Source organism: Thunnus maccoyii, chromosome 6 (assembly GCF_910596095.1).
Source record: "Thunnus maccoyii chromosome 6, fThuMac1.1, whole genome shotgun sequence".
Lineage (NCBI taxonomy): Eukaryota > Metazoa > Chordata > Actinopteri > Scombriformes > Scombridae > Thunnus > Thunnus maccoyii.
Window position 1 is genome coordinate 26,812,369 of NC_056538.1, and position 27,163 is coordinate 26,839,531.

Sequence of the window (27,163 nt, forward strand, 5' to 3'; positions counted from 1 at the left end):
TACAATGACTCAAGGAACCATTGCAGTTGATAGCTACAGTAAACTCATTAGTATCCTGTCACCATGCACTATAGTCCTATAAGCCATGACCTGATCTCTAAAAGTCTTTCCTGTATTTCAAAATGATATGAAATTAAAAAGTCATCCATTTGAATTTCAGTCAACCTACTGACTAGTAAGGTGTGATATATGGAGGACTACAAGAACCTGGGTGTTCACATTGACAACAGACTGAATTAAGACCAACATTGAGGCTAATTAAGAAGATAATAAGAAGGGTTTGAGAAGACTGAGGAAGCTGAGATCCTTGAACATGTGCAGCAAGATGTTGGACATCCTCTACCACTTTGTTGTGTCCAGTGCACTGTACTTTGCTGCAGCATTGGAGCCGGCAACACCGACAGACTTAATAAACTCATTAAGAAAGCCGGCTCCGTAATTGGCTGCATACCAGACACCTTTGAAGTTGTGGTGGAGAGGAGGACAACTGAACAAACTGTGATCCATTATGGATAATCCTGACCACCCTCTCCACCACCTACTGGCTACAGACAGCGGAGCACTTTCTCTGACAGACTAGTTCAGTTTCACGGTCACAAGGACCGACAAAGGAAATCTTTCCTTCCCAGAGCAATAACTCTCTATAACACCTCAGAGAGAACTCTCAGCTTTATAGTTTCTGTCTCAACCAATTTCTACTCTGTTTTGCTCCCTCAATAACTTTGCTCATTGTGAATTTGCACATTTTTATACTCCTGCTCCACCTCATTGCATTTTTAAAACTTCAACAACTTTGCACACTTGTCAAATGTATATAGCATGTTTATATTTTACAGTTTATTATATTTATAGTCTACGCTTAAGTTTTTTCTCATATTCTTGTTCTGAGCTATTTTATTTTATTGTTATTTGTTGTGTTTATTTTTCTATAGATATATATTTCTCTCTTCTAGTATTAATATGTATATTTAAGTATTTTCATATGGATAACCTGCTGCTGTAACACAAAAATCTATCTATCTATCTATCTATCTATCTATCTATCTATCTATCTATCTATAAAATATGTTGACATTACATTTTCTCAATTAAGGGATTTAGATATGGCTACTAATATTTATGCCATGCGTACTAACACTAATACATTACCAATACTTTGATCACTTTTGGCTAAAGCAACACAACATTAAGGCTGCATGAATCATGACTATTATTTCCAAACGTAGCTATAGGAGTTTACGAGGTATCCATGAACGCACCAGAAGCATGTAGGGAATGATAGTAGCGGTGAGTCCAGCCCCTGGGTGGGGATTTGTGTGATTGATGGTCACCTACCGAGAGTGTTTCAGTGACTCGCCCCCCTCCCCGCCCCTCTCTCTTTCGCTCTCTCTTTCTCTTTTGCTCTCTCTCTCTCTCTCTCTCTCTCTCTCTCTCTCTCTCTCTCTCTCTCTCTCTCTCTCTCTCTCTCTCTCTCCACGTCTCTCTCTCTCTCTCTCTCTCTCTTAGAGCAGGAATGTTGAAACAGGAGAGCAGTCAGTCAGCGCCGCACGTTTCTTCTGCACCGCACAGGAGTGAATAATTGATCATCGTCTCGGTTAAAATGTATTGATGAGGAGAAAGTGATTTGTGAACGGATCCTGCAGTTACTTTTGGATTTACATTCTTAGCTCGAACGCATTTCTTTCCCCGTTTCCTCGACTGAAGAAAAGTTTGCTTTGAGACCCCGCACAGCTGGAGTCCGCAGATGGAAATAACCTCTCAGTGTACACCGAGCGCACCGTATTCCAGAGGTCTCCCAATATGTAAGCGTTCTTCTTCTTTCTCCTCTTTCCCTTTCTTTGCCTTTCTTTTCATTATTCACATTCCGACAGTGTAAGCACTGCGATAACACAGCAGGTTCCTTGAGGTCACCCCTAGCGAAAAATCACTTTCTGTTCCTGCAGGGACTTTTATGTTTGGTTAACTAAATCTCCAATTTCCATTGGCTTCATAGTAATTAATAGATATTTGTATAGCATCATAAAGTACTCCCATAATATATTAAATACTGTATTGTTTTTTTGTTTTTTTGCAGGGCTGTGTGTATAATATCATTTTAAAGTTTATTATGATTACAATGGTTTCCGTTGCTTTCTGTATAAATCTAGGCTACATTGTCAGCAGCTATACCCAATATTTCCTGTTGTTCCAATAACAAGCTGTTGGGATGTTAATATGCATATTGATCTGTGTCCTAAAGATGCTGAATGTGGTGAAACACTAGCTAAGATTTTTTTGTTACTTCTTATCATTTCCACTGGGTAATAAATAGAAAAAACCTTAAAGAACCATGCCTAAGTAAGATGGGTAATAAGCAGCTTATGAAACTATTCAGTTGATGAATTATTGGCTTGTGTTCAATATTCTGTGAATTAAATCATTATTGTATTGGATTTATATTGGATAACTGTGTCTATTCTATTAAATCAGGTCAGTTGTATTTACTCTACTTACTGGCTTCATTTTAAGCCACAAAGGACTTTACAGAAAACCGGATCTAACTAATCAACAATGAGTCACAAAACCTCATGAAGTCATTCTTGACTGTATTATTATTGTAGGTCTGTTAATGAGTAATCAATCAATCTGTTATTTCCTTATGTCACTCCAAAAGCCAAAAACTTGTAATCATAAATGATCTTTCTGTCATTGCTAAATCTGGTTGTTTCTCTTTCTCCTGACAGGGACCTGGAGTCACTGAGAAGGTGAAGACTGCTAGTGTTAAATGCTCACTGCAAGGCTTCCCACAACACTGCGACTGCTCATATAACTGCTGTTAGTTCAGTGACTGTGTGAACTGTTCGCAGACTGTTTACCATGGCGTCTAGTCTGACATGTACGGGTGTTATCTGGGCCATGCTGTCCCTGCTCTGTGCTGCTGCCTCCTGTGTTGGCTTCTTCATGCCCTACTGGCTGCTGGGGACACAGATGGACAAGCCAGTGTCCTTTGGCACGTTTCGACGCTGCTCCTATCCGGTGCGGGATGAGGAGAGGCAGGCCACAGTGATGCTGGAGCAGTGTGGGCGCTACGCCTCGTTCCACGGCATCCCGAGTCTGGAGTGGAGGATCTGCACAGTAGTGACGGGCGTGGGATGTGGCCTCCTCCTTCTGGTGGCGCTCACAGCACTCATGGGCTGCTGCATCTCTGACCTCATCTCACGTACAATCGGCCGTGTGGCTGGAGGCATCCAGTTTGTTGGTGGTAAGTTTATGTTTCTGAGGTGTGTGTGTGTGTGCGCGTGTGCCTGTAACCAACACTGACCCTGCGTTCACAGTGTGGTCAGAGAGTCGCTCTGTTCTGACCAACTGTGTGCAGCACAGAAGCTCTGAATGCATATGAAGATCATGTTTTGAAGAGTCACGTTGCATATTTTTCAATGCTTTGTTTTGCACTGAAACACAAGGGGGAAAACTACACCTTCTCTATGACTATAAAGTTATAGGTGTTTATAGAGAAGTGAGGGGGGTTTAATGGCTGTAATTACCTTCTCATCAAATTTGATTTGCACTTGCCCAACAGAACTTTTGTTCATGAAACAAAATCACATTAGTAAGGAAACAAGGAGGCATAGAAATCTTGTTAACCATGAAAATTTTACCTCTGGCCAACTTTTCTTGGCCAACAAACCCACTGTTGGGCCAGAAAAGCTGTTGTTTCCTCAGATACTCGGCCCCACAGGAAATGAATAGTCTCCCAGTGAGATGTTGGTCACGTTACTCACTTTATGATGGTGGATCGGTTTACATTTTTCATAACTGCAGTTTAAAACTTCTTCTACACATTGCTGTCTTGAACTTTTTTTTTGGAATATTTGAAGAATGTTTGAAAATTCTCCATAATACTCTCCAGAGTAGTAGATGTCACATGAACCTCCCTGCAGTTTGTTGGCTGCAAAGGTGTAGATTTTGATGAAAAATGCAGGTAGCGGTTCTGCAATAGATTCACATTTTATAGAATATTGTGATAATTCGTTTTTTGTACACATTTTGTGAAATTCATTGGTCAAATATTTAAAAAAACAGAGCCCTTCTCATTTAAGAACACTTGGATTGGGCTCACATTTTGTAAATATTGTAGAACGTATAAATTAATAAAGAAAAACCATCATGGTAGAGCTGAGTTTCATAATACCTTTCTGTATCTTACTCTGACCAATCATTTTCCTTACTCCCTCCCTCTCTCTCTCTTATGTGCTGCAGACTTCTGGCATAAATTTATGCCTTTTGTTTTTAGGTAAACAGATGAAATGATGGAAAATTGAGGTTCATTTAGGCCAGAAGCATGCCCAAAATATGTCAGTGTGATTTTCTGCTCTGGGTTTGATCCAGAGTGCGCCCCTTCAAGTTGAAAAGAAACCCACGCCCTTTCTCTCTGCACGTTTGTCTTTGCAAAAAATAGAGTCCCGTCCGGGTTTAAGCTCCGGCCGTGAAAGCGCCTTTTTTTTTTGTTTGTTTGTTTCATTACGGTAAATGGACACGGCTCTGCACGGCACCGGCTTTTGTTTGTGTGTACTGTTGGTTTTGCACATGTATTCTCCCGGGATGTGAGGTCTGAGGGAAGTCTTCCATGGAAGCTGCAAGTTTTTCTGCCCTAGTTTAAGAAGCTGCGGTGCTTGAGCCCTCTCATTAACTCCAAAACGTTTGCTCACATACTGTGGCTCACCACTCTGCTATTTACAATCCCCACCACTTCAGTTTTGCTTTAAAAAGTGATGTGACAGAAAAGCAGGTTGCAGGCAGATTTGACAGAGCTGCCAGGTTTTTCGGAAGGATAAATCTTCAGAGGACCACCACAACGCACCATGTCCTAGTTCTAAAAGGCTTAGCTACTTAGAAACATCAGTATTAATGATGTATAATATGGAGGATGATTAAGGTGAAGGCTTGCTGGTTTATTCAGAAATGTGCACTTTTATGTAAGGAGAGCTCCTTTTAAGCTCACAGCAACCCCATACATATAGCATTATAGCAAGCTGCTATTTTTGGTTATAGGATTAAAAAATCTCTGTCTGTCTTTCTTACGATTTCTCTCTTTCGTAGAGTCACAAATCCAGATACGCTTGAATTCAGATGGAGGGAAAGCAAAGTAAGGCGCAGTACAATACAAGGGGCACCGTTCAGATCTTTTTAAACTTGAACGCTAGTGAAGCAAAGGGCAGAGATGTCTCAGAAGGGCTAATTGGAAGTGACACGATTGGGAAGCTTAGTGGGCTGCTCCCCGTATTGTCTTCTACCACTTACAAAGAGTGTAGCAATGTCGAGGCAGGCATGGAAGTTGAGAGAGAGAGAGAGAAGACAGCATACCTGATGATTGAATCATTCTGCTTTCACTTATTAACCGAGAACCTCACCGAGAAATAGAGATCCACAGGGAGAAAACCCGAAATGTGTGCTGAGAGATACGTATGATCTGATCTCAGCAATTAGCGGGAACGGGGAGCGGGAGTAAATGAGGCGTACAGTCGGTGAGGCATCGCATGTGAATTCACCAAATGCAAAGGAGCTTCACGGTTCTTCGTCTGATGCCGGTGTCATCCTCCTTTTGTGTTTCCTCTGCTGCTTTTGTTATCCACTAATGAAGAGTGTCTTACCAGAGCGTCCGGGGCCTCTGGGCTGCCACAAGTAAAATATCCAGTTTATATCTCCCTGCAATTTATCTCAATCCCATGAAATAGATTAAAACTGAAAGGATTTATCAGCAGTTTATCTCATTAGCTGACAAAGAATAATTTTAACGATAACTATTATTGTTGCTAGTGTTGTTGTTTTCCTCTTATAATGATGTTTTTTTCCCCAGTTCGCTGTGGGCAAGTTGTTCCAGAGCTGGTTAATTGCCAATGGCAAAGGCCCAGATTTCCTCTACAGGCCAGAAAGCTAGAGTGTGAGTATGAGAGTATGAGACTGTTCTGGCTCATAAATCAAAGACTTGAGATCTCTGTGCTGCTTACATTAAACAACTGCCTCTGCTGTAGTTTAGTTATGCAGCGGTGCAGACTCTAAACGACTGTGGCACAGACGGGAGGTTCAGACTTTAAAAGATTCTTGACTTGGATTTGGTTGTTAGGGATTTTGATTCCCCCCCCCCCCCCCCCCCCTTGCAAAGCCTTGCCTTGTCTTTTCGGGTACCCCAAGCAGAGCTGCACACAGCAGGAAGAAAGCTATTTAACATTTGTTTTCGACAGTCATGATTTAAGAACTCTTATGTACATTTTTACATATGCTATATTTCCCCCATGGCATGATAAGCTGCTGTTAATATATGCTTTTATGTCCTCTTTTATTTTTTTTTTCTCTTTCCTCTCTGCACCTGACAAGTAGTCTTGTTTTGACAGTTTGCTCTTTGATTGCCTCATGATGAGTGACAGTTTGACGGGCCCTGTGATGGGATGACTGGTCTGCACCAATTAAATGTTAGGGATAGCAATGGGATCCAGGGGCCTCACCGAGTCAGTTTCTAATGGGCTTTTTTTTCACACTGATATGCTCCTTTCAATATTTCTGTTTTGTTTTTTTTTTTAATGGAAATTAAAATGTGACCACATCACATGCCTGTGGTGCTGGTGGAGTTTGAGAAAGAAGGCCAGATCAAAGGAGTTTGTCTGAACTTATGCTGAAAAAGAGACAAATACAGCCAGATTTGGAAAAGAGAGTGGTTGGGAAATGCAGGGTTGTGCTGCAGAGAGCCAGAGGTAAATTATAAAGGCCTGTTAAAATAGCTATACCTAGAATGTGCATTGTTAAATATCCTTGTTACATGTATTTTTTTGTTGAAGTAAGACTTCACTACTACTTTCTTTTTTTACTTGATTTTCTTTCATTGGCTTTGCTGCTTATTGTTCTCTTAATCGGCCTTATATCTTACTCGAACACTACAAAGCGCTGCAGAATCTGCAGTGAAAAACTTCAAATATGTTTGAAATCTGCAGATGTCTGAAACGGCTCAATCCCTGGCTCAGACTGCCTCTCTGACCCGATCACACCAAACAGATTTCCACGATGGCGCTGTGCTCTGACTTGGCTCCGACATCAAGATTTTGTCTCAGATCTCAAAAACTCGTCTGAGACAGTCTAATTCATGGAGTGTGCGACTGGCTTTAAGGGATTAATAGGCTTGTGGTGTAGCCAGCTTCCAAGCCCAGCTATAGTTTAAACGAAAATCTCAAAATAATTCAAACACTGGCCGCAAAACAAAACCAGAGTAGTGTGATCTAATTTTTCTCACACCTGATACAATCCTTGGCGCTCCATTTCCAAAGATAACAAAGGACTAATTAGTGCTGTTGTTTGCTAAATAAGAAGAGACAATGGGATGTGTTTCTACAGTATAGCATCAACAAAAGAGCATCTGAATTTCAGAAATACCTCTTTACTGTAGAATGAAAGCTGAAATATTTCAAGCCAGGGGGTTGTTTTTGAATAATCAAACCCAACACAGCATTGTTTAGGCCAAAGAACAGAGAATAGTAGGTTGTGAAGTTTGCTGATTTTGAACTCTTTTTAACATTAATAGTAAATGTCCACCCAATGTATGTTAATGTCAGCTATAGCCAATTACCCTTTGAAGACAACCAATCAAATATAACTGGTGTGATCCAAAAAAACAAAGGTCCCACAGCTTGATTTGCAGCATTTGAAGCTAACATAACACCACTAATCATATTAGGAGAGGCAGCGATAAAGTATTGTTCCAAAACATGCCTGAAATATCTTTTAAAATATCGTCCTGACCTGCGGAGAATGTCAGCTGGATTGAAATTATTTTAACTCTTGATAAAAATGATATAGATATAGGGTGTATTTTATTGAGAATGTGTTGAACTGCTGTATCCTTGAAACTGAAGGTGAAATAACAATATGATGACTGGCTGTACTTGGCCTTTTTCAATGAGTTTGTTGGGATGGTATGTAGGAAACAAACCGTTCAGGAGGAGCTGTGGACCTGTGAGGTATAGCTTCCCCAAGGGATGTTAAAAAAAAAAAAAAGTTTGAAACAGCTCAACGCAGCATATTTCACTGCCATATGGGAAGGTTGTGGTCAGCAGGGAATCTATAGATTCTAATTTTGTCTGTCATTCTTGGGAGAGGCACCGAGATCTCTTTGCAGTTTTTTGGAGGAAAATTCATTGCCATGACTGTGGGACAGGCTAAGAGCATTTATTATTGATTAGAGACATTTAATGTCTATTACATTAAATATTACCCCTGGGTTCTGACAGTTCTTTGATGAAATGAGATCAGAAAAATGTGGGTTTTCGCCGGCATTTCTACTTTCTGAAGCTCCCGTGTGAGATTTTTTCAGAATGACATGACAAACTTGTAATTAATTTGACAAACATTTATCTTTTGACCAGTTGCAAAGCTTTTGGTTTTAGTAGAATAGGTGAAATGAGAAAAGTGAGTAGAACAAGAAAGTCCTAAAATTAGACTTAACTGTTTCTTTCTTAACAAAAGGACACGCTTGTGAGGGGAAACAATGCGATGCACTGGTTCCAGCCTCCGCAGTGTGCACAGGCTTGTTGGCTGAGCTGGTTGAATACTTCCCACAACAGCCTCCGCTCAAGCCGCAGTTGATCTGAAATATCAAATAATTGGCTGTGTTGCCTTCTGGGACAGCTTCTCCATTTCGTTTTCTGGTTGATTGGCTGTTTACAACTCTCTGCCAACATGTTGTTTGCCCACACTAGTGTGGAATGTCAGTAAATGAACAATATGAAGCCACAGAGAGAATACACACATGAAATACGTTCAACTATAGGTTTATTTCAATCAAGATTGCCTCTGTTTTAAGCGTACCACTTGCTGTTATTTCCCCAGATATAACCTGTAGCAGCCAACTTGAAATACAATATCTCGGTCATGTGTTGTTCATGCCAGATGAAATTCAATTTACCACATCTGTCTGCTCTACCTCTGTAGCTGAAAGTGTGTGTCAAAGTGATAAATTTAAAGACATGGAAATAATTTACAGATGGGGCTGCCATTGTGGCTTCCATAATGTTGCCAAGGGCTATTTGGCACAGGAGTGTGTTGTCCTGTTTGAGAGCCATACCAGCACAGCTAGGAGCTTTGTCCTTGTGTCGGCTTTGTAAGTTCTTGCCAGCTGGATCCCACCCAGTCCCAGAATGTGTGCTTCCACTCCCCTCTCACCACCAGCACTCATTTTCAAGAGGTACAACAAAATTAAATCACATCCATATGAGGAAGGCTCTGGGATGAAGAGCTCATCTTTCAGGGGGAGTATTCTGTCTGGAGCAGTGTTTCTTGACAGTCATTGTTTAATGGTGTCGGATCACAAGACATTTCCGGGCGATGGGTAAATATGTCCCGACGCACCATGTTATCCTTTTACTTCCAAAAAACCTATCTGTATTCCTTCCTCCTTGTAGGCCTGCCAGTCTGATGTGATGATGATGGACTACGCTGTCCGATCTGCCATGTAGGCATTGCGTAAGACTAATGAGATAGCACTGGCCCATATGTTTGAGTGGAGAAAGCCAGTCCATTTCACTACAGACAAGAACCTCGTGTAATGGTTTTTAGAACGTTATCTTGCTCTTCATTGCTTACGTTTCCGGCCGCTGATGGTTATAAAGTGGACGTCTTTCCCGCTGGATTGATTGATCACCTAAAGTGCAGGCCACTCTTGCAACACTGTAATGTGCTCATTCAGCCTGGCAGCTATTTTTGCTCATCATACAGTTCCCTCGAACCCCCACCAACACCACCACAAGGGTGTTTGGAGTCAAAGAGCAGCGAAACATAGCTTGTGTGCCATAGGCAGTCTATTTTCTCCAACACTCTGGTTTATCTTTCTCCTTCACCCTTCACTCTTTCTCAGGATGAACTCACACCTCCTATTCTGCCCCTCTCCTTTCAGGTTACTACAGTATTATTTGCAGTGCTCTCAGTCTTTAACTCTCTATTTCAGGCTTGTTTCACCTTTCCCCCAGTTCTGCTTTCTACCCACCCCTCTGTGTCCTTCCCCTCTCCTTCTCCATCTCTTTCGCTCGCTCCCCTTCTCCTTCTCTTACTGGCTGTGCACATTGCTGTCTGATGCGAGCTGAAAAAGAATAGATTGGGCCAGCACCCAGTGACCCGAAGAGTGGACCTGGACTCAGCCAGAAAGACAGAAAGAGAGAACGGAAGAAAAAAAGAGAGTGAGACAGAAACAGAGAGAAACAGGGCGGAAAGCCCAGCATCAACAGGGATTTAGTTTTGTCAAACAGGAAGTCTGGGGAACCAAAGGACAGACAGAAGGGTTATTTCAGTCTGTTCCTCTGTTAAGTCATTGTTTTCACTGCCATAGTAGCAGGCGTGCTGCATATCGGGTTGTTTTTGTCACTCGGAACAGAACTGTTCCAGAAAACGTGTCTGGTGTGTCTGCAGTCGTGTCTGGCATTAATGTAGCCAAAAAAAAAAAGAGAGAGCAGGAAAGTCTGACAGTTTGCCTGACCATTTTGGTGGTGCCAAGTCCAAATATTAGTCAATGAATTGATTAGTTGATGGTTTTGGTAATTGAAGTAATCTAGCCAGCAAAAATGACAAACATTGTCTGGTTCCATCTTCTCAAATATGAGGATTTGCTGCTATTAATATCATAGTAAATTGAATATATTTGAGCTTTGAACAGTTGGTTGGACAAACAATTTGAAGACATCACTTTGGACTCTGGGAAATTAATCAATTCAAAACGTAATTGACAGTGTCATTGATAATGAAAGTAATCGTTAGTCGCACCCCAGAATCCTGGGACCTAATTTCTTCGAAAACTGTTTGTTTTCTAAGATTATTACCCAGGACATTCTCCTCTGGTTTAAGAGAGACGGAGAAGCAGACAGAAAAGTAATTGTGAAGACATATCACGTCTTTGCCAATGACACCTAAAGCATTGTATATGTGTGAATGGATGAATCACCGCGTAGACAGATGCTTAACAGATGGTGGAGGCTCCGCTTCTCTGTATCACCGGTGACACACATTGTGGAGGGCATGTCTGATGTCGCTGCCCCAGCCTGTACTTACAGTAAGCAATAGTTCACAGGTAGGAATACAAGAATAAACCCCTTTTCATGCGGTTTGAGCCTTGTTTGAGTCCTTGTTTCTGTGGCAGGTAAACCCTACTTTTTGAGCAGAAACACAAAGAGAAAACAAGAGTAAAAAAAAAACTGTTTTCCAGAACGTCACCACATGTTATGTCTAATTAGGTATGAAGAAGATGGAAAGCCCACGTTTGACCCGTTATACATCTCATAGGGAGTCAGAGGCCATGAGTCGGCTGAATAAATGAATAAGTATGGATTGGATGGAATGGATTTGAGTCCTGTGGGATAAAGTAGTTTGTTCAGTATTCATGCCCTGTTTTACAGTCTCACAGGCGCTGTGCCTTTAACACTACAGTTAATTATACCCTGAATTAGATCAGGGTCAGTGTGCAGCTCTGGAAGAGAAGAGAAACCTTGTCCCTCAGTGGGTCACTCAGACACATGAAGCCAAGCTGTTAGACAGAAGGGGCAGGTGAAGGTGGCGTAAAAGACAGCTGAAGATCAGATCAGAGGAGGACGGGCGTCACCTGTGCACATCCATTTGTCTGTCATGAGACACCACAGTCTGTTAATGACTTGGTGACATTAGCATGCATTAAAGCTGTTTCTTGTTCTTGTATCTCACTGCGTTCCTTTGAGTCTGGAAGTGGTTTAGTGTATTAATGTCGCGTGTGCCGAGGCCAGGGCCTGCTTTTCCTGTCTGCCTTAAGGAATGCTGGGAATTTGAGGTAAATATATTCTGTTGCCCCCTGCTCCCCACCCCCCCACCCCTCCACCCAGCCCCGACTTCTCCATTCTCAGCCCTGCTACAAGTTTTATTTGAGAGGCATGCTTGCATGTGTTGCACAAGAGAAAGTGTTTGAATTGAGTACTTTTCACAGCATTCCTCTTGTTGTCTTTTACAGCAGTGGGCCAAAATCTATATTTAGCTTGTGTGTTTGTGAATGCTAACAGTGGCAAGGATTTTTCCGTTATGAATTCACATTATATAAATTAGATGCGGCAAGACCCTTGAGAGAATGAGTGTTTGTGTGTTTAGTGATCAATACAAATAACACTTCATTTGAAAGAGTCAAATGTGCATTGTGGGCTTTTTTTGAAGCCTTGCACACCATCAAAGGCACCTTGGCATAGTAATAAGCAAAATGTCACTTCCGTCATTATCATAAACTGACAACCTTGTAATTGTGCCGCATGAAATTATGTCTCAGGAAAAAAAAAAAAAGTGTGCATGCTTCAGTTTTTATAAGGCTGACACAAGCTGAACAGTAATCTCCATTTTGTGGCCCATGGCTGTAGTTGCGGAGACCGGGGAGGGTTTAGTGTTTGGGTGGAAGGCGACGCAGTGTGATTCCAGCTTTGCTTTACTTCCCAGACTCTCATTCCAGCTGGTCAGCAGCAGTTGGGTGGGCTCTTCCCATTATAGGATCTGGTTTCCACAGCAGCATGGGGTTGCAGAGCTAAAGCACAGACGGGGAGAGTGGGAGGGTCAGCACAACATTTGGAGAAATCCCCAGAGTCCTGTAGCGGTCAGTGGTCTGTAGCTCAAGATAAACAAGTTAAGCTACAAGTTGCCTGTAGATTCAAGAAACAAAACACCACCGTTCTGCTGATAGTCTCTTCATCTCCCAAAGTCTATTTTTACTCTCCACGAGCAGATAGTCAAGCCTCAACAGTTAAGCAGCTCCTTGTTGACTGACCATCCTGTGAACCCGAAAGAAAAAAAAAAAATTCAGCGGCAACAGCAAGACATAAACAAAACTCAGCAAAAAAGAGCTTGAAGTCAGACATTTGCCCTATCTCGCCAGCAGACACAGGCTGTGAAAGTGCTCTGGAATAAGAGGCCCGGAGATGGGATGCTCACTGTGCGACTGAGTGGACGGATGTATTTTGAGAGACTCCGTCCAAAATGCAGCCCTGTGAAAGCATAACACAAGGTCTCTGGAATGCACAAAGTGAGCTTCATCTCACAGAGACCTCGAGGAGACTATAAACAGCACAGAAGACATGCTCTACCCATATTTGTATGTGTTTATGAAGATCAGCAAGAGCTGATTGCCATATATAGGATTGTTGTGTAAAACTGTTTGGTGGAAGAGCTGTAAGGAGCTGTCTGAGGTTTGGAAGTTATTATAAAATGCCCTGCAGAACAGTTGTTGTAAGACATAAATTGCTAATAAAAAAGCAGAGGAGTCTGAATCTAAGGAACTTGCTTTGACAAGTCGGGTCAGATGAAGTTTACAAATAGCTGTACAGTAGGTAGGGATAATGATATCGGCACTGATACCTTATCTCTTTCCTCACCTGTTATAAGAGCATAGAACATTAGCAAGACAATCTGCCCTTTATGCCCGCTCCGCCTCTTCATCCGCCACTTTCATGCACTTTATTACCATTAGTCACATATTCTCTTTACTGTATTCCCTTATTTTCTTGTACATGCTCTTTGTGGTTAGACAGAAACAAAATATCACTGAAACTGAAATGAAAAGCGAGAGCTGAGAGTTCTGCTTCTTTCCAAAAGGGAGCATGGGAACAAAGGTACTCTTTGATCCAGCTGAGTGACTTTGCTCTCTGCACTAATTCTGGGCCTGGACTAGTCTGAGGCCCCCCCCGGTGTTGTTCTCCCAGGCCTGACAAGCCAACTACATCCAGGTCCTCGCCCATAGGCTTGCTTACTATGGGTCCCCATGGCAACAGTGACCTGGCTCTAGTTACAGTAACGCCAAAATATTACAGAAAGTTTTTCCTTGGTGTGATTTAGAGCCATACTATGACTGAACCCAGGGCTTTTTAATCACATATTCCAGCTTTTGCTTTAGCTGGCTCATGAGTTGATGTCTCTAGCGGGAGATGGTGTGGATGAATCGAAATGATTAAATATGAGTTATTCTCAGGCTTTATAGACTCGCCAACATAATGAAAACACCAATCTTCAGTGAATAGCTCCAAAGATAATGCAAACACTGACCACCATCATTTGTCTGCTTTGTGTTGTGGCTTTTATTTTAAATAAATTGTCGCAAGACAAAGTAATCTAAATCCATTCAAAAGTGAAAATGGAATCAAATTTTTTTTTTTCCTGCCTGTGTCTGAGCTGTTCTAGTATCCAACATCTGAAAAAAAAAGTATTGATTTTTTTATGAAATGCATGAATCTTATTACAGTCTCTACACTCTAGTGTTGTAGTCTGAATCTGCCTCTATGTGAGCATCATTACACGGGCAAATTGGAAGGAAACCAGCGGGCTTTTAACAGATGACTAAAGACAAGGGTGTCACCTGTAAAGGTGAAGCAGAATGGAGGGTTTGTAATTACAGAGTGATCATATGTGGAGCCAAGCCCTTGGGAGCTGAACGGTATTGCTCTGCTGCCAGTGATATCACTCAGATCTACTTATCTCCTGCACCGCCAGCTAAGACTTGATCATTAGTGAATGTGTCACTATCATGACCGTCCTGATAGTGCTACTCCAGTGTTGGTCCTTTGTTGGCATTCCCCGCAGGGCGACTCCCTTCCCTCCCCTCCTCCTGCTGCCTCCTGTGTCTCTGGCAGAGCATGTAAATGCATGAAAACTGAAGATACGGCTTTCGTAAGAAAATTGTCAGAGTTGCCTTTCAAATTCAATTTGGCTCATTCACAAGGAACGTATTTGATGTGATTATTTCAGGAGGAAATTATACAAATAAGAGAAAAGAAGAGATCCGGCTAATTGCTTATCATAACAACATAGTTTCAGTAGCTGGCTGAACTGTTTTGACAAAGTGATAGCAGGTTAGAAGTTGATGTTATTTTTCCTAACATCACTGAATCTCTGTGAAAGCTGCTGGATCAAGTGGTGAAGTCCTCTAAAGCTGTTCTGCTCAACATGTTTCAGCCTGACCATGATGTGTTTCACCATCTGACATTTGAAGATAACCACAGAGTCAGTGGCTGTCCGGAGTGTGTGTGTGTTTTTTTTTTTTTCTTTTTTTGTTCAAACAGAGAGCACTCAGCCTGACTCATGATGGATGCCGAATGGCTCGTCATGTGCAAAGAGGAAGATAATAGAAGCCGAGAAGTCACAGGCACTCAGGCCTGCTGATAACACGGTGCAGACTGTCAGTCACACAGCTGAGTGGACAACGTGTAGGTTGTACCGTTTTGATTGCCTGTTTTGATATCTGATTTTTGATTTGATGTTACGCTGATGTGTTTCTTCCACAGTCGACTGGTCCTAAAATGAAATGTTACCCAATATTGTTTTTTCCACTCCTGTAACTGCATCAGCTCTGCCATGTAAGGTGGCAGAGGTGGCTATTATAGAAGCAGGCAAGTTTGGCATCCGTCATTCAGTAGTTACACTGCACATCACCCATGAACAGCAGTGACATCAAGGTTAGTCTGTAAGCCATCCGGTAAACTGACCCTGGCTGCATACACAAAATGTCAATAAAAGCAGAGACAGCTGTGCGGTGCACAAAGACCCTGCAATACCCTGCTAGGTTTTGGGCAGTAAATGTCCATTATTATCTCAGCATCTTCCCCTCCAGCCTCCAGTGTGTCTGGAACTCTGAGATCATTTAGCTCCCACTTCCTCAGGCAATGCAGTTGAAGATGAGTTATCCACTATTTTGTCTGTCCAAAAAGCAGAGAAACAGCTGAGAAGCATGTGGACTGGCTGGCTGTTGATCTGTGCTGGAAATGTCCTCTAGGATAAGAGGAGGATTTTATTATGTATCTTGGCTGATGCATCCTGTATGGTTAGAGCAACTTCTGGATCGACTGCAAAGCAAGAGCTGTACCTCTTAATGAAAATCAAGTGGCCACTCTGCAGTCTGCTCTGTTAGAAAAAAATGGTATGTCAGTCTATTCTACAATGCATTTCTGTTGGTCTGAGTGTTGAATGTTGGTGCAGTCGTACAAACACTTGATCTTGACCAAAGCAACAGGAAAACAGCCTGAATTTAAGTGAAAAAAGCCGTCTTTTTGAAAGAGCATCAAGTGTTTCAGGGTGGAGTTTCCCTCTAAAGGTGCCAGTAGTCATATATACTGTAACTGAGTGAAGTATTAATATGACTATTTTCACTGCAAATTCAGGATTAAAAATATGTGGTTTAACAAGGAGGGAAAAAAGAAAAGAAAAACAGTCCAAAATGAAATGTCAAAGGTTTCAAAGGAAAATCTGACAGCTTATTATTTTAAAGGATTGTATTCCCAAGGGTTTGGAGCTTTCATGTGCTGGTGTGAATCTCACATTCTCTGCCTCTTCTTCGCGCTCTCAGTCCAAAAGAAAGCTCATACTAAAGAAAGATGGCAAATATATAGTTACTGGTCAAGCCAAAGCTTTGTTCTCTATCCTCCAGAGACGCTTACAAAAAGAAAGACTTGAGAGAAGCTGAACACTTTTTCCTGAGCAGTTGTTGGCCAGCTACTGGCAACTGGTGCGTGGAGATTTCCCCCGGCGGCTACATTCAGTTTGAAAAGATGCATTTAGAGTACACATACACCACTCCAAACTCGAAGCGAGAAAGGCACTGATGTTTTACAATTAGGCTACTCTCAGCTGAGTTACTGCAGAATAGTTTTCACTGCTGCAACATGTGACAGAGGGATAGCTGCTAGTCTAATAAAGCGCTGTATAAAAACCCTTATGGTTTGATAAGAAAACCAGATACATAAATGGGACGAAGTAACTGGGGCGTGGTGCTCTTAAACCCCTTTGGGCAAGGGTTTGTGATTCCCTTCGTGGAAAAAAAAAAGAGTTTCCTCTCTGAAATCTAGTCAGAAGCTCCCCTGGGTTTTCACAAACATCCTCTTTCTTGGAAGACAACTGAACAAAACAACAATTCAAAGCGGACAGCTTGTACAGAGGTATCACAGGGATTTAAAGGTGTGTTGTCTTCGAGGCAAAGTATTCAAACTGTCATCCTTCCCACTGCTTATTGATGGGCTCTCAGCAGGGTGTCGCTGAGTCAGGAAGACACCTGCCCTGAGCCACAGTAATCTGTAATCATGATCAAAGCTCAGATCCGTCAGCTGGGAGCCCGGTAGTGTCCTTGCTCAAAGCTTTGTTGTTTTGAATGTGCTCTTCTCCCTCTTGGCGAGCCCTGCGGGCAGTTACATGGGGGGAGAGTGGCAGTTGAGGGGACAGCGCAGGGTGGAGACTCAGACACAAACAGGCACCAGAGCCGGATACATGACAGGGGTGTCTGCAGGACTTATTGATCTGCGAAAAGAGATCTACATCCTCTCCTGCGCTACCAACGGGCCACTATTCGTCACTCGTGATGGTGAGCGACTATCTGCTGCCCGCGCTGTGTACTCTGGATGTGCTTTATACTGTTTCTCCTAACAGTTAACAAAATCCGTCATGCAGCACTTCTTGTGCTTTTTCTGACATCCAGCGATTGACCTTTTTCTTTTATCTTCTGTCTTAAAAATCCACAAAATGATTGATCCTACACCGCACGGCTGGCAATTAAGGAACCCCCTTCGCACGTCGGCTAAACATATCATCCTCTAACATCCTCCTCTATCTCAGCACTTTGTGATAATTACCCTGTTGTTAGACCTTGAGCTTGAGAAGTAACGCCTAACCAAGGGCAACGTGTCACGTGCGGAGCAGGACTGTGATTCATTGGCATGTATATGGCCGGCTATATATCTTGAAGGAAGCGGTAATAGGTGGGGGGGTGGTGAGGTGAACATGGGGAAAATGGGCTTCTGTTGCTTGAGTGGCTGCTAATGTGGTCTTCCCAGTGATAATACGAAACAATTGGATCTGTTGTTATTACTGTATGTACTAATAGCCAACAATAACAATGGAAAGCTGTACAATGGTTCTTCATGATAATTCAGTATTGATATGTACATGGCTGCAGCTCATTTCCCAGAGCTCTTCAAATTGCTTGTATTGTCCAATACAGTCCCAAAGATATGATATAAAATAGATGAAGGTGGCAAATCAAATTTAAGATGCTGGAACTATTGAATGTTTGGCATTTTTGCATGATAAATGACTTTAACAATTAATTGATAATGAAAATTTTCCGATTATTTCACTAATTGCTTCAGTGATAGATGTGTATAGATATATATATATATGAAAAGGTTATAAACATCTCAACATCGGATCACATGTTGGCCATTCCATTTTCGAAGTAGTGAAAAACACTTCAGCCTCCCACACCACAATCCCATTGCATTCTGCTGTGGCATGTCAACTGTGATCCAGACCTAATCTACCAGCCCAATAGTGAGGTCCCTGCAGGGAGCCCGGGGGCCCCAGGCCCAGCACCATTGCCTCATCCGTCTTCAAGACAGGCTACAGGCAGGGGCTAGCCTCACTCTTGTCCGGTCGTGCTCGCATATGCAGAGCTACGAGGGGATGCTCAACCCCGAAGCCTTCATCTGGTGACCAGGTGGGTACCAGAGCAGTGGCTTGTCTCTTCTCCCATGCTCTGTCTGTGAGTGTGGAAATGAAAATCAGTGAGGATGGACCTTTTTTCCCTGCAGGAAGCCTCCAGCCTCCTCACAGGCAACAAGCAGGCGTGACCGTGCTTGCACACTGAGGTGACGATGAGCAAATAGCATGGGAAGTCAGTTTGCCTAGCTGTGCGGCTTATGGAGTTTCCTGTTATTACCTTAGGCTTTGGTTGTGTTTTTGTTTTGAAAGCTGCTCACATATCACATATAAACATTTGCTGAATTTTTTTTTTTTTTTAATATTTTCATTTTCTTCCTGTTGTAAATTTCAGTCACAGCTTTGTCATGTCGCCAGGTGACAGCAAACAATCAGTCTTGTAGTTATGCAAACACATGCACACAGTGCCGAAATAGCCACTGATGGCGCCCATCTGCGTGTTTGTTCTCCATTGCTCTAAGATTAGAAGACATTGGAAGACAAAGAACTGTTTGTGTGTGCTGTGTTTGCTTGTGTTTTGTCACACAATGCATCCATCTGACTGTAGTTTAGAGGCTCTACCGTCACTGTCTGACTTAAAATCTTTAGTCAGTTCATAGTCGTTTTTGCGTGGAGTCTACCTATATTCAGATTCATTTTTGAAATTGAAACCACATTTTTATTTTACTCTAGACTGGAAACCTCCCCGTTGGCATTTTGCTTCAGCATTTTTCAAATTTTAAGAAAACCAAATACAAAAATCTGAGCTATAAACGTACAGGAAGCAGTTCTGCTGATGTTTTGCACACACTGTACATAGTTTAACATTAAAGCTCCACCATGCTGCAGTAGACAGACGGCCAGCCTTATGGTGAGTTGTTTACTCTGGCAAGTACACTCAGAAAATCTTGCAATTGTGGCAAAGTGAATGACATGTTGCCTCTGACAAAGCTGCTGGAGGCCGACCTCCTTGTTTGTTCCTTTCAAGAGGAAGTCAAACACAGCTTCAACAAACTTCAACTTAACTCTGCGGCAAAGGAGTCGAAGGGCCTGTTTCAACTGAAGACAGATGCTGATTAATCATCACATGGAAATTACCCAATTTTGACATTTCTCTTTCAGCGGGAAAAATAACCCATGAAATGAGGCATTTGAGATAGCTCATCTTTAACCGTCTCTTCCCTCATCTCTCCCCACCTCTCTCTGCACGAGCACACCGAGTAAAGAATACATTAGAGGGTAATGAAATAAGGGCATTTAAAGAAAGATTTGAATTGAGTGTCAGTCATGGGTAGACGATCACATTACCAGTTGTCTGTTGCAATGACTTTCCTTCCCATTAAGAGGTATTATGATCTCCTCTAAAATATAATTATAGTGAAAATGGGTCTGTGCTGCTGAAATGTTCAGGAGTATACAGATAATTTCATTTAGCTATTCTTTTTCTCACTGTCAGTGTCTGTATTTTGGAGATTTCAGCAGATCATAAGATAATCTTTTGGCTGCTCATCTCTCCTGGCCTACATTTCCTGTGGTGAGCATTTACATGAAATGAAAGGAATTGCCACCTACACTCGCTTCATTTGTAGGTACAAATCCCTGAAAACCCCGCAGATCTGTAAAGATATTCAGTAGTGGAAATCAGATGGCTTTCAATCAGCCTCTTCCTCCTCCTCAGCTCTGTTACCTCCATTCTTTCCACCTCCCTTTCGGGGTCTGCTCAGGGTTGATGGGAGCTGAGGCCGGGGGAGGGTTGTGGAAAGGAACAGGGCTGTGGAAACCGCTTGTGGAATCTTTGCATACCACCAGAGAAGGTGGGAGGGATTTTAACACCTTCACAGGCTCCAGACCCCCCCCCCCCCCCCCCCCCCCCCACCCCCACCCCCCTCCTATCCCCTCCTCCTGATGCCTCCCAGCCAGCATCATAAACTGTGCAGCAGCAGCTGGTGTCAGAGAGAAAGACAGAGAGAGGAGTGACGCCTTGCTATCTCACTTACCATCTTCTTTAAATAAAGGCCAGTAAGCAGAGAAGGAGAGATTACACACAGAAGAGCGGAAGATGTGGCACCCATCCCTACAGCGAATCACCAGATGGAGCAGATCTAAATCAAGTTCCCCCTGCTATAAATACAATGGAAAACAGGCAGACACATGGAATAATAAGCAGCAGCATATGCCGTGGTCAACCTCTGTGGGCAGAAAGGAGTGCTATTCCTCCATGCTTTGCATTTCTCTTCTGAATTCATCCATGAAGGCACTCAGTTTAGCACGCACCACAGCAGTGGAAGTCCTGGCAGCAGGACATGCCAATCAGATCAGTGACCCTATTTTCATGTTTTCCCTGCTGAGGGGAAAAAACAAGTTGTATCCAATGAAAATTAACTTTCGGGATAAAACGCCGCATTCACCTTTATGGTCCGGCAACAACTCGGTATTACAAGAGATTTGGTCCCTTGTAACTCTGTAATTAAATGTTGAACAAGGGGCTAGTTGGGTTGAAAGCTGCTGTGGTCGTTTTTTTTTTTCTCCTGCTATTGGGTATCATAATCTTCGGATGGGTGGAGGAGGTTTTCCTTTGTGTGCCCGCAAGGATCAATTAAGGCATCAGGAGGGAGAGACAGTAATAAGACATGTAATGAAAGGTCCATGCTCCTTGGGGAACACTGTTAAATTCATCACCGCCTCGTGTTCACACATTTATCGCTGGCACATTACAACTTGTAATCAGTCACAGATGTCGGGGTGGTGCAGACTCGCTACCACTCCTCATCTTGACACCAGTATCAGTTGCTGCATATTTTTTTTTTTTAATGTATGTTCCTTCAAACGGTGGAACTCTATGCAAGGACATCATGTGGACAAATTAAATTAATTAGATAATCAATTATAATATTGCAACATGAAATTGTATAGTGTCTTGGATTCATAAATGGAAGGTCTTCATTACAAAACTGGTCAAAACACAGTTTATATTACCTCCCCCTTAACATGATGCCTGTGCTGTAAAAGAATACAGTGATAACAGCAGTTGAGAGTAAGTAGCACACTCCACACATGAAGTGTGATCCTCTGGTATGAATGCTTCATTTTCACATTATAACACACACTCCACATGCCTGTCTGGCAGGAAGAGCCGGGGTAAATCTATTTGCAGCTTTCTCTCCAGAGTTGGTTTCACACTTTCCACCAGAATCTCATTTCATCCTAACACGTCTGGTGCCATAATGAAAAAAGCTATTTGTCTGTATAAACACAAAAGGGCAAAAATATTAACTAAAGTGCTTGATGTTTTTATTCCCTCCAACCAATCACTATGCAGCCCGACTCCTAAGCTGAGGAGCTGATGGACAGGTTTATGTGTTATGTTGCCAAGGTGAAGTGCAGCAACAGTTTCAGTCCAGCACTCGCAGTTCAGTATGTACTGACCAAAATATTGCAGCACTGCACCTTGTAATTTCTGTGTTTTGGAATGAAATGGTTTGCTTGCACAGCCAACCCGCAAATTTCACTTTGCTCAATGTGGTCTGGCAAGAATTTCAACTACGCTGTACCAACAGTTGACTGACGGTGCTCTCCATCACTCATGCATCATTATAAACCCTTTCCTGCACCTGACTGGATGAACACACCACTCACTTGGATGTTTCTGGCATTTGCATCTGATCTCCAAATTAATTTCAAACTGAAAAAAATTAGGCAGCAGTTGTTGTCAGCAGAGTGGCCAACTTTCTCATGAATTATCCAGTACCATTCACCAAAAAATTGGTTAGAAATGAGCGATGCAGCCACAGAATCACTCTTAATTTTAAATTCACAGCACCTAGTTTAAGTTGTTATTCACCAGGTTTCAGAGTGGAGAGAGTTTTGAGACATGTCATCATCTAAACTGCTCCCCATAGTTCAGTGATTGCTTCGCCAGCTGTCAGGATGAGTTCATTCTCAGTGGATGTTTTCTGAGTTTGCAAGCGGTATGATGAAGTTAGGATGAGGTTTCGGGAGATACATTATAGTCTATAAGGCAAACTTTTACCTCCTGAAAAACAACAGATTTTTAACGATGATCAATTTTTTTACCACCTTGCATTTTACCTCTTCCAGCCCTCTTCTTCGTATCTAAATTTTCAACAAAAAGTAGCGAGGACCTCTGTAAGTGGTTCAGCGAATCCCTCAAAGAAAACACGGATAACAGAGACACTGTGAGAGTCTTGCAGAGCGCTGCCTGCCTAGTTGGCCTTGCCATATGGTGTTGGTGGAGGAGCCAGCGCCTGGGGAGGATGCTGCCTTATGGTGGCAGGAAATACACAGACACAGCAGTATGGCAAAACAAGACAGAGGAGGAATGCGAGTCTCCTTGCTGCAATGCAAAAACAGCAGACCTACCGTGAGGAAATACAGTATGACAGAGACGAATGAATGAGAGAATAAGAAGAGAAAGGGTCAAAAATGACCTTCAAACTACATTACCAGGTGCACAGCAATTAATTTGTTCTCTGCACAGCCATAAAGACTAATGTCTTTTAATACATCACTCTGCATCTTTTTTCCCCTCTTGCTTCCTGTCCCATTAAACAAAAGAGTGCCGATAAAATCTATTTTCCACTAAGGCGCCACAAGCTTCCTGTTGAATTCAGCCTTTGCCACGATCGCATCAATGACATTGCGGGTCAGGTCTGCTGCCGTTTGACATGTGAAAGGCATTTCTCTTCTGTTCGGCTCTGTGTTATACTCTTGAAAAGAATGATTGTGGAGCGTTCAGAGGATTGATGAGGGGCTAAAAGCTTGAGAAGAAACCAGCCTCAGGAATCAGTTAGCAGCAGTGAATGGGTGGTTGAGCATGTGGGGGTGGCTCTCCTGTATTTTGTGTGACCTTTTCAGGACGTCTCGAAGGATTCTGGTGCCATCTGTGCCCTCCGGGTATTACTAATCCCATTGCTGCTACACTCAGCAGTAATGGGTACCTTGAACCTTTGCAACGTGCCCCTGATCTTAGTCACACACACACACGGGAGCACACTCTTTTCTTTGTTGCTCCCACTGAAAACACATCTCATACATCTCTCTTTGCATTTTTAACTTGTTCTGGCATTAGTGTCAATGTGTTCTAGTTTGATTAATAGTTCATGCTTTCGCTCCGCTTCTCTGTGGACATTTTGTCAAATAAAACAGTTTTTCATGAGGAGAAATAATACATATCACTTTGCTATTCTGTAATACTTACTGTTCAAACACCTAATCTAACACACACATACCCAAATTGGATCAATATACTGCAAAGGTGTGATTTTGACATTTCATTAACATCAAATAGGTTTTTCCTCCTTTGGCCTTAACTTGAATGCACCGCAGTGTTTATTGTAGCTATTGTTGCTGTTGTATCAGTTTCTCCCCATCTCAAAATGTGTTTCAGCCAGAGCAGATTCCTCTTTATTCTTTTGTATTCTCTCTTATCCCCGTTGGCTGAACTTTGAAGTACTCCCTCTTCCCTAAATGAAAGTGCGCTGCCTGCATGTACTTTACTTATTGACTCACCTACGCTGTCACATTCATGCTTATGTGTCTCCAACTCCAAAAGAAAAAAAAGCATCTGTTGAGACAGAGTACACTGGTCCCTGCTGAGAGGCAGCCTATTTTAGATTTGGCTCCATGACAAAAACTGAACATGGTGCAGAAAAAAAAAAAAAAAAAAAAAAGTTCAGAGAGTTCCAAGTCTGTATTGGACAAAGGAATCACAAGTATCCAAGGATTTCTGAATTAATTCTCAGATGTGAACTGATATCTCGCAAGCACACACATAGACACACCTCATCACTACCACCAAAGTCAGCGTTATTCTTGATGTTGGTGATCTATCCTTGGCATTCTCTGTCTCTGGCAACTTAATTTCCACTCTTGCCATGACAATCCTGAGACCGCGCAGTGTGTCAGAAAAAGGTTTAGCAATTTGATTTGTTTGACACTTGCTTCAGCAGCTTAGTTTCCTGTCAAGTGTGTTGCAGATCTTGGCAGGAGGTTTTCTGCTTTCTTTTCATGACTGTTCACCTCATTTTCCTCTGCTCTGGATCCCCTTGTGTGGAAAACGGAACTCGTATGCCCTGACTGTTTTCCTCGTGGTGAGTCAGATACAGTGGATGATCAAAGTCTTTCTTCCTCATTGTGGTGGAGGAAAACAGAAAGAAGCTTCAGGATATGGCACAGATTTCTCTCTGGGATATACGCTGTGGACTGCCAGAACAGCTCTTCATATTATTTTCTTTTTTAAAAAATTTTTTCATTGGTAATTAGTTTTACTGCGAACACCTCAAAATGAGTGTGGGCTTAAAGACCTTTCCTCAGCCATCAAGAGACCACTTGAAGCGAAACAGAGACGCATGAATTGCGATATTAAACCCTGGGGTGTGTTTTTGCATGTGTTTGATTATTCTCTCCTAGTTTTAAAACATTTTTTAGAGGTAGGAGGTGACGACGGATAGATTTGTATTTGGTACGGCAAGTTAAAGCGATACCAGCAGGATGGAAGAAACACACAAGATTGACAGTCGAGCAGTGAGAAGAGTGCTAAGCCAAACTCAATTGGATTTGTGCACCATAGCTGTATGCAATATTTTCTCCTTGCCTGTGATTTATTATTGTGAAGCTCTCATGCAGGACAGGTTTTTTGGTGTTTTTTATTAAACTGGCTGAAGTGTGCAAGTGCTTCCCTGAGGAATGATTCATCACTGGTTTGCCGGGACAGACCAAAGCTCACCTCCCTAACATATGAGCCATTGCAGGAGCCGGAAGAGTTTTCTACTCGGTGTCCCCCCGGTTTCTGCTGTTCATTCATCTCAACATTGATTTTAATGGTCGGGGAGGTGGGGGTGCAGCTTTTGAGGGATGGATGGTCTGCAAGCTACAAAGTCTGATCTCATTTATATTTTTTATAGCTTACAAGGAGAAACACTATATTATAACGCAGCACAACAACACTCCCTCCTTGGTGATGAATTGCGGGCGATTGCCGTTGGGGACAATCAAGCCAAAAGTCAGACTCAGATATACCTTTTTTTCTCAGGCACAGACAGCACATATCTTTGCATGCTGGCAACAACACATCATGTGCAAATAAAGATCTTAATACTGAGCCCCCCAACCCACTGTTTGCCTGTGATCATCAGATCAGTACCAGAGTAAGGACACAGTGACCTTCAGGTTTGGGGGATGGTACGTTTTTCTGTAGGGACTTAACCAGTGGGATGAACCCAACCTCTCCTCCATCAAGAGTTCCCATGTTCCCAGACCCCAGCGATTGTGCCTTAATGAATTCACTGAATACTAATCAGGCAGCCTAAGTCCAGGGGGTGGGGCAGGGCTTGACACAGACAAGGTCTGTATAAATATGCAGAGGAATTTCCCCCGTCCCCCAACCATCATCACATTCCCTCTGATTTAGAAAACAGCATAAATGAAATTGGGGTTGCTGCCCTCAGTATCTTCTAGTAGACTTTGTTGCTTGTGTTGCTGTCCTGCTTCATCTCCCAGTTAATACACTTGTTTGTCTCATTATGGAGTTGTGACAATTCTGTTTTGATTTAGCTCGTGTCCTGGGGATACCCGGTTGGTTGTTTCATCCTCACTGCCTCCAATTCTCTCCAATTCAGTGTGTGTATATTTCACCGCCGAGACCCTGTTTATATAAATCTTTCAGCACCGCTGGCCAGAGGTTATATCCTCTAACATTAATCAAGACTCAACAGACTCCTAATCTTTTATCCAAGTCCTGTTAGCCCCACGGACAAACTCTTTATGGCTCAATCAATCAGACTGACAAGCTCTGAAATATCCAGTGGTACATTCTCAACAGCCCATGGCAGGTTGTTCACTCACTGTGAGGCTACCATGGCAGTGCTACAGTAATCAACATTCAAGACCAAGACCAAAGAAAAAAGTTTCATCCCTTAAAAAACAGCTTGCACATGCCATGACCTATGATCTTGATTTGGTCTTAATTTGTGAGCACGAACAAGTTCCTCTAAGAGCTGCAGGCACTCAAATTGCTCTCTTAAGACAGTGAATGGGAGCCTTTGTGGGCACATGACATTACAGAGGCAAACTTTTCTGGCTCACAACTCTGAGCACTATAATGACACGAGGTTAATTTCGCTGTAAAGTTTCACGGTTTCATCCTACAGAGTTGATCTCTAATTCATCATCACTGCAGCAGACCCAAGTTTTATCTCTCATTTTAAGCTTCTGAAGAGAGTTGTTCATGTTCATGAATACTGATGAAACTTTATAAAGCTCCATTTGCATGGAACTAATATAACCTGAGGTTAGGAAGTGATTTGTATAATTGAGTACGATCGTTGATGATTTTAATCCTGGTGCAAGTCTGCCATGGCTGTAATTTTTGTGAAATTCCAACGCAAATTACCTGCCACATCTTGGGGAAGTCACAGGTCCGCGGGTAATACTTACTAATCCACCACTGCAAATTGACTTTGTTTTCAACATCCAATAGTGTCCTCTTCTATTTGATGCAAAATGTTGCTCTTTGTTATAAAACTGAAGGCAGTAGCTGATGCTATGGAGGAAGGTCATCGGTCCAACACACTGAATTTCATTTTCTTGTCGCATGTTTTCCACGTAAACACTTGGGTGAGCCGGTAATAGATTAATTACATGAGGTGAAAACAAACTGCTGTTATTCCTACGTGAATTA

General features: G+C 42.4%; 1 protein-coding gene across 2 annotated transcripts in view; it reads left to right on the top strand.

Annotated features, from left to right (window-relative positions):
• The window catches only part of LOC121898837 (LHFPL tetraspan subfamily member 6 protein), a 49,740-nt gene that overhangs the window by 1,802 nt on the left and 20,775 nt on the right, over positions 1-27,163 (top strand). The window contains exons 1-2 of one of the 2 annotated variants that reach the window (XM_042414292.1): positions 1,467-1,802; positions 2,724-3,241. In XM_042414292.1, the coding sequence (XP_042270226.1) occupies positions 2,857-3,241 (385 nt within the window). In that variant the 5' untranslated portion in view covers positions 1,467-1,802; positions 2,724-2,856. Of the gene's footprint in view, positions 1-1,466; positions 1,803-2,723; positions 3,242-27,163 lie in introns of those variants that run through there. The other variant, XM_042414293.1, reaches the window with a different exon arrangement.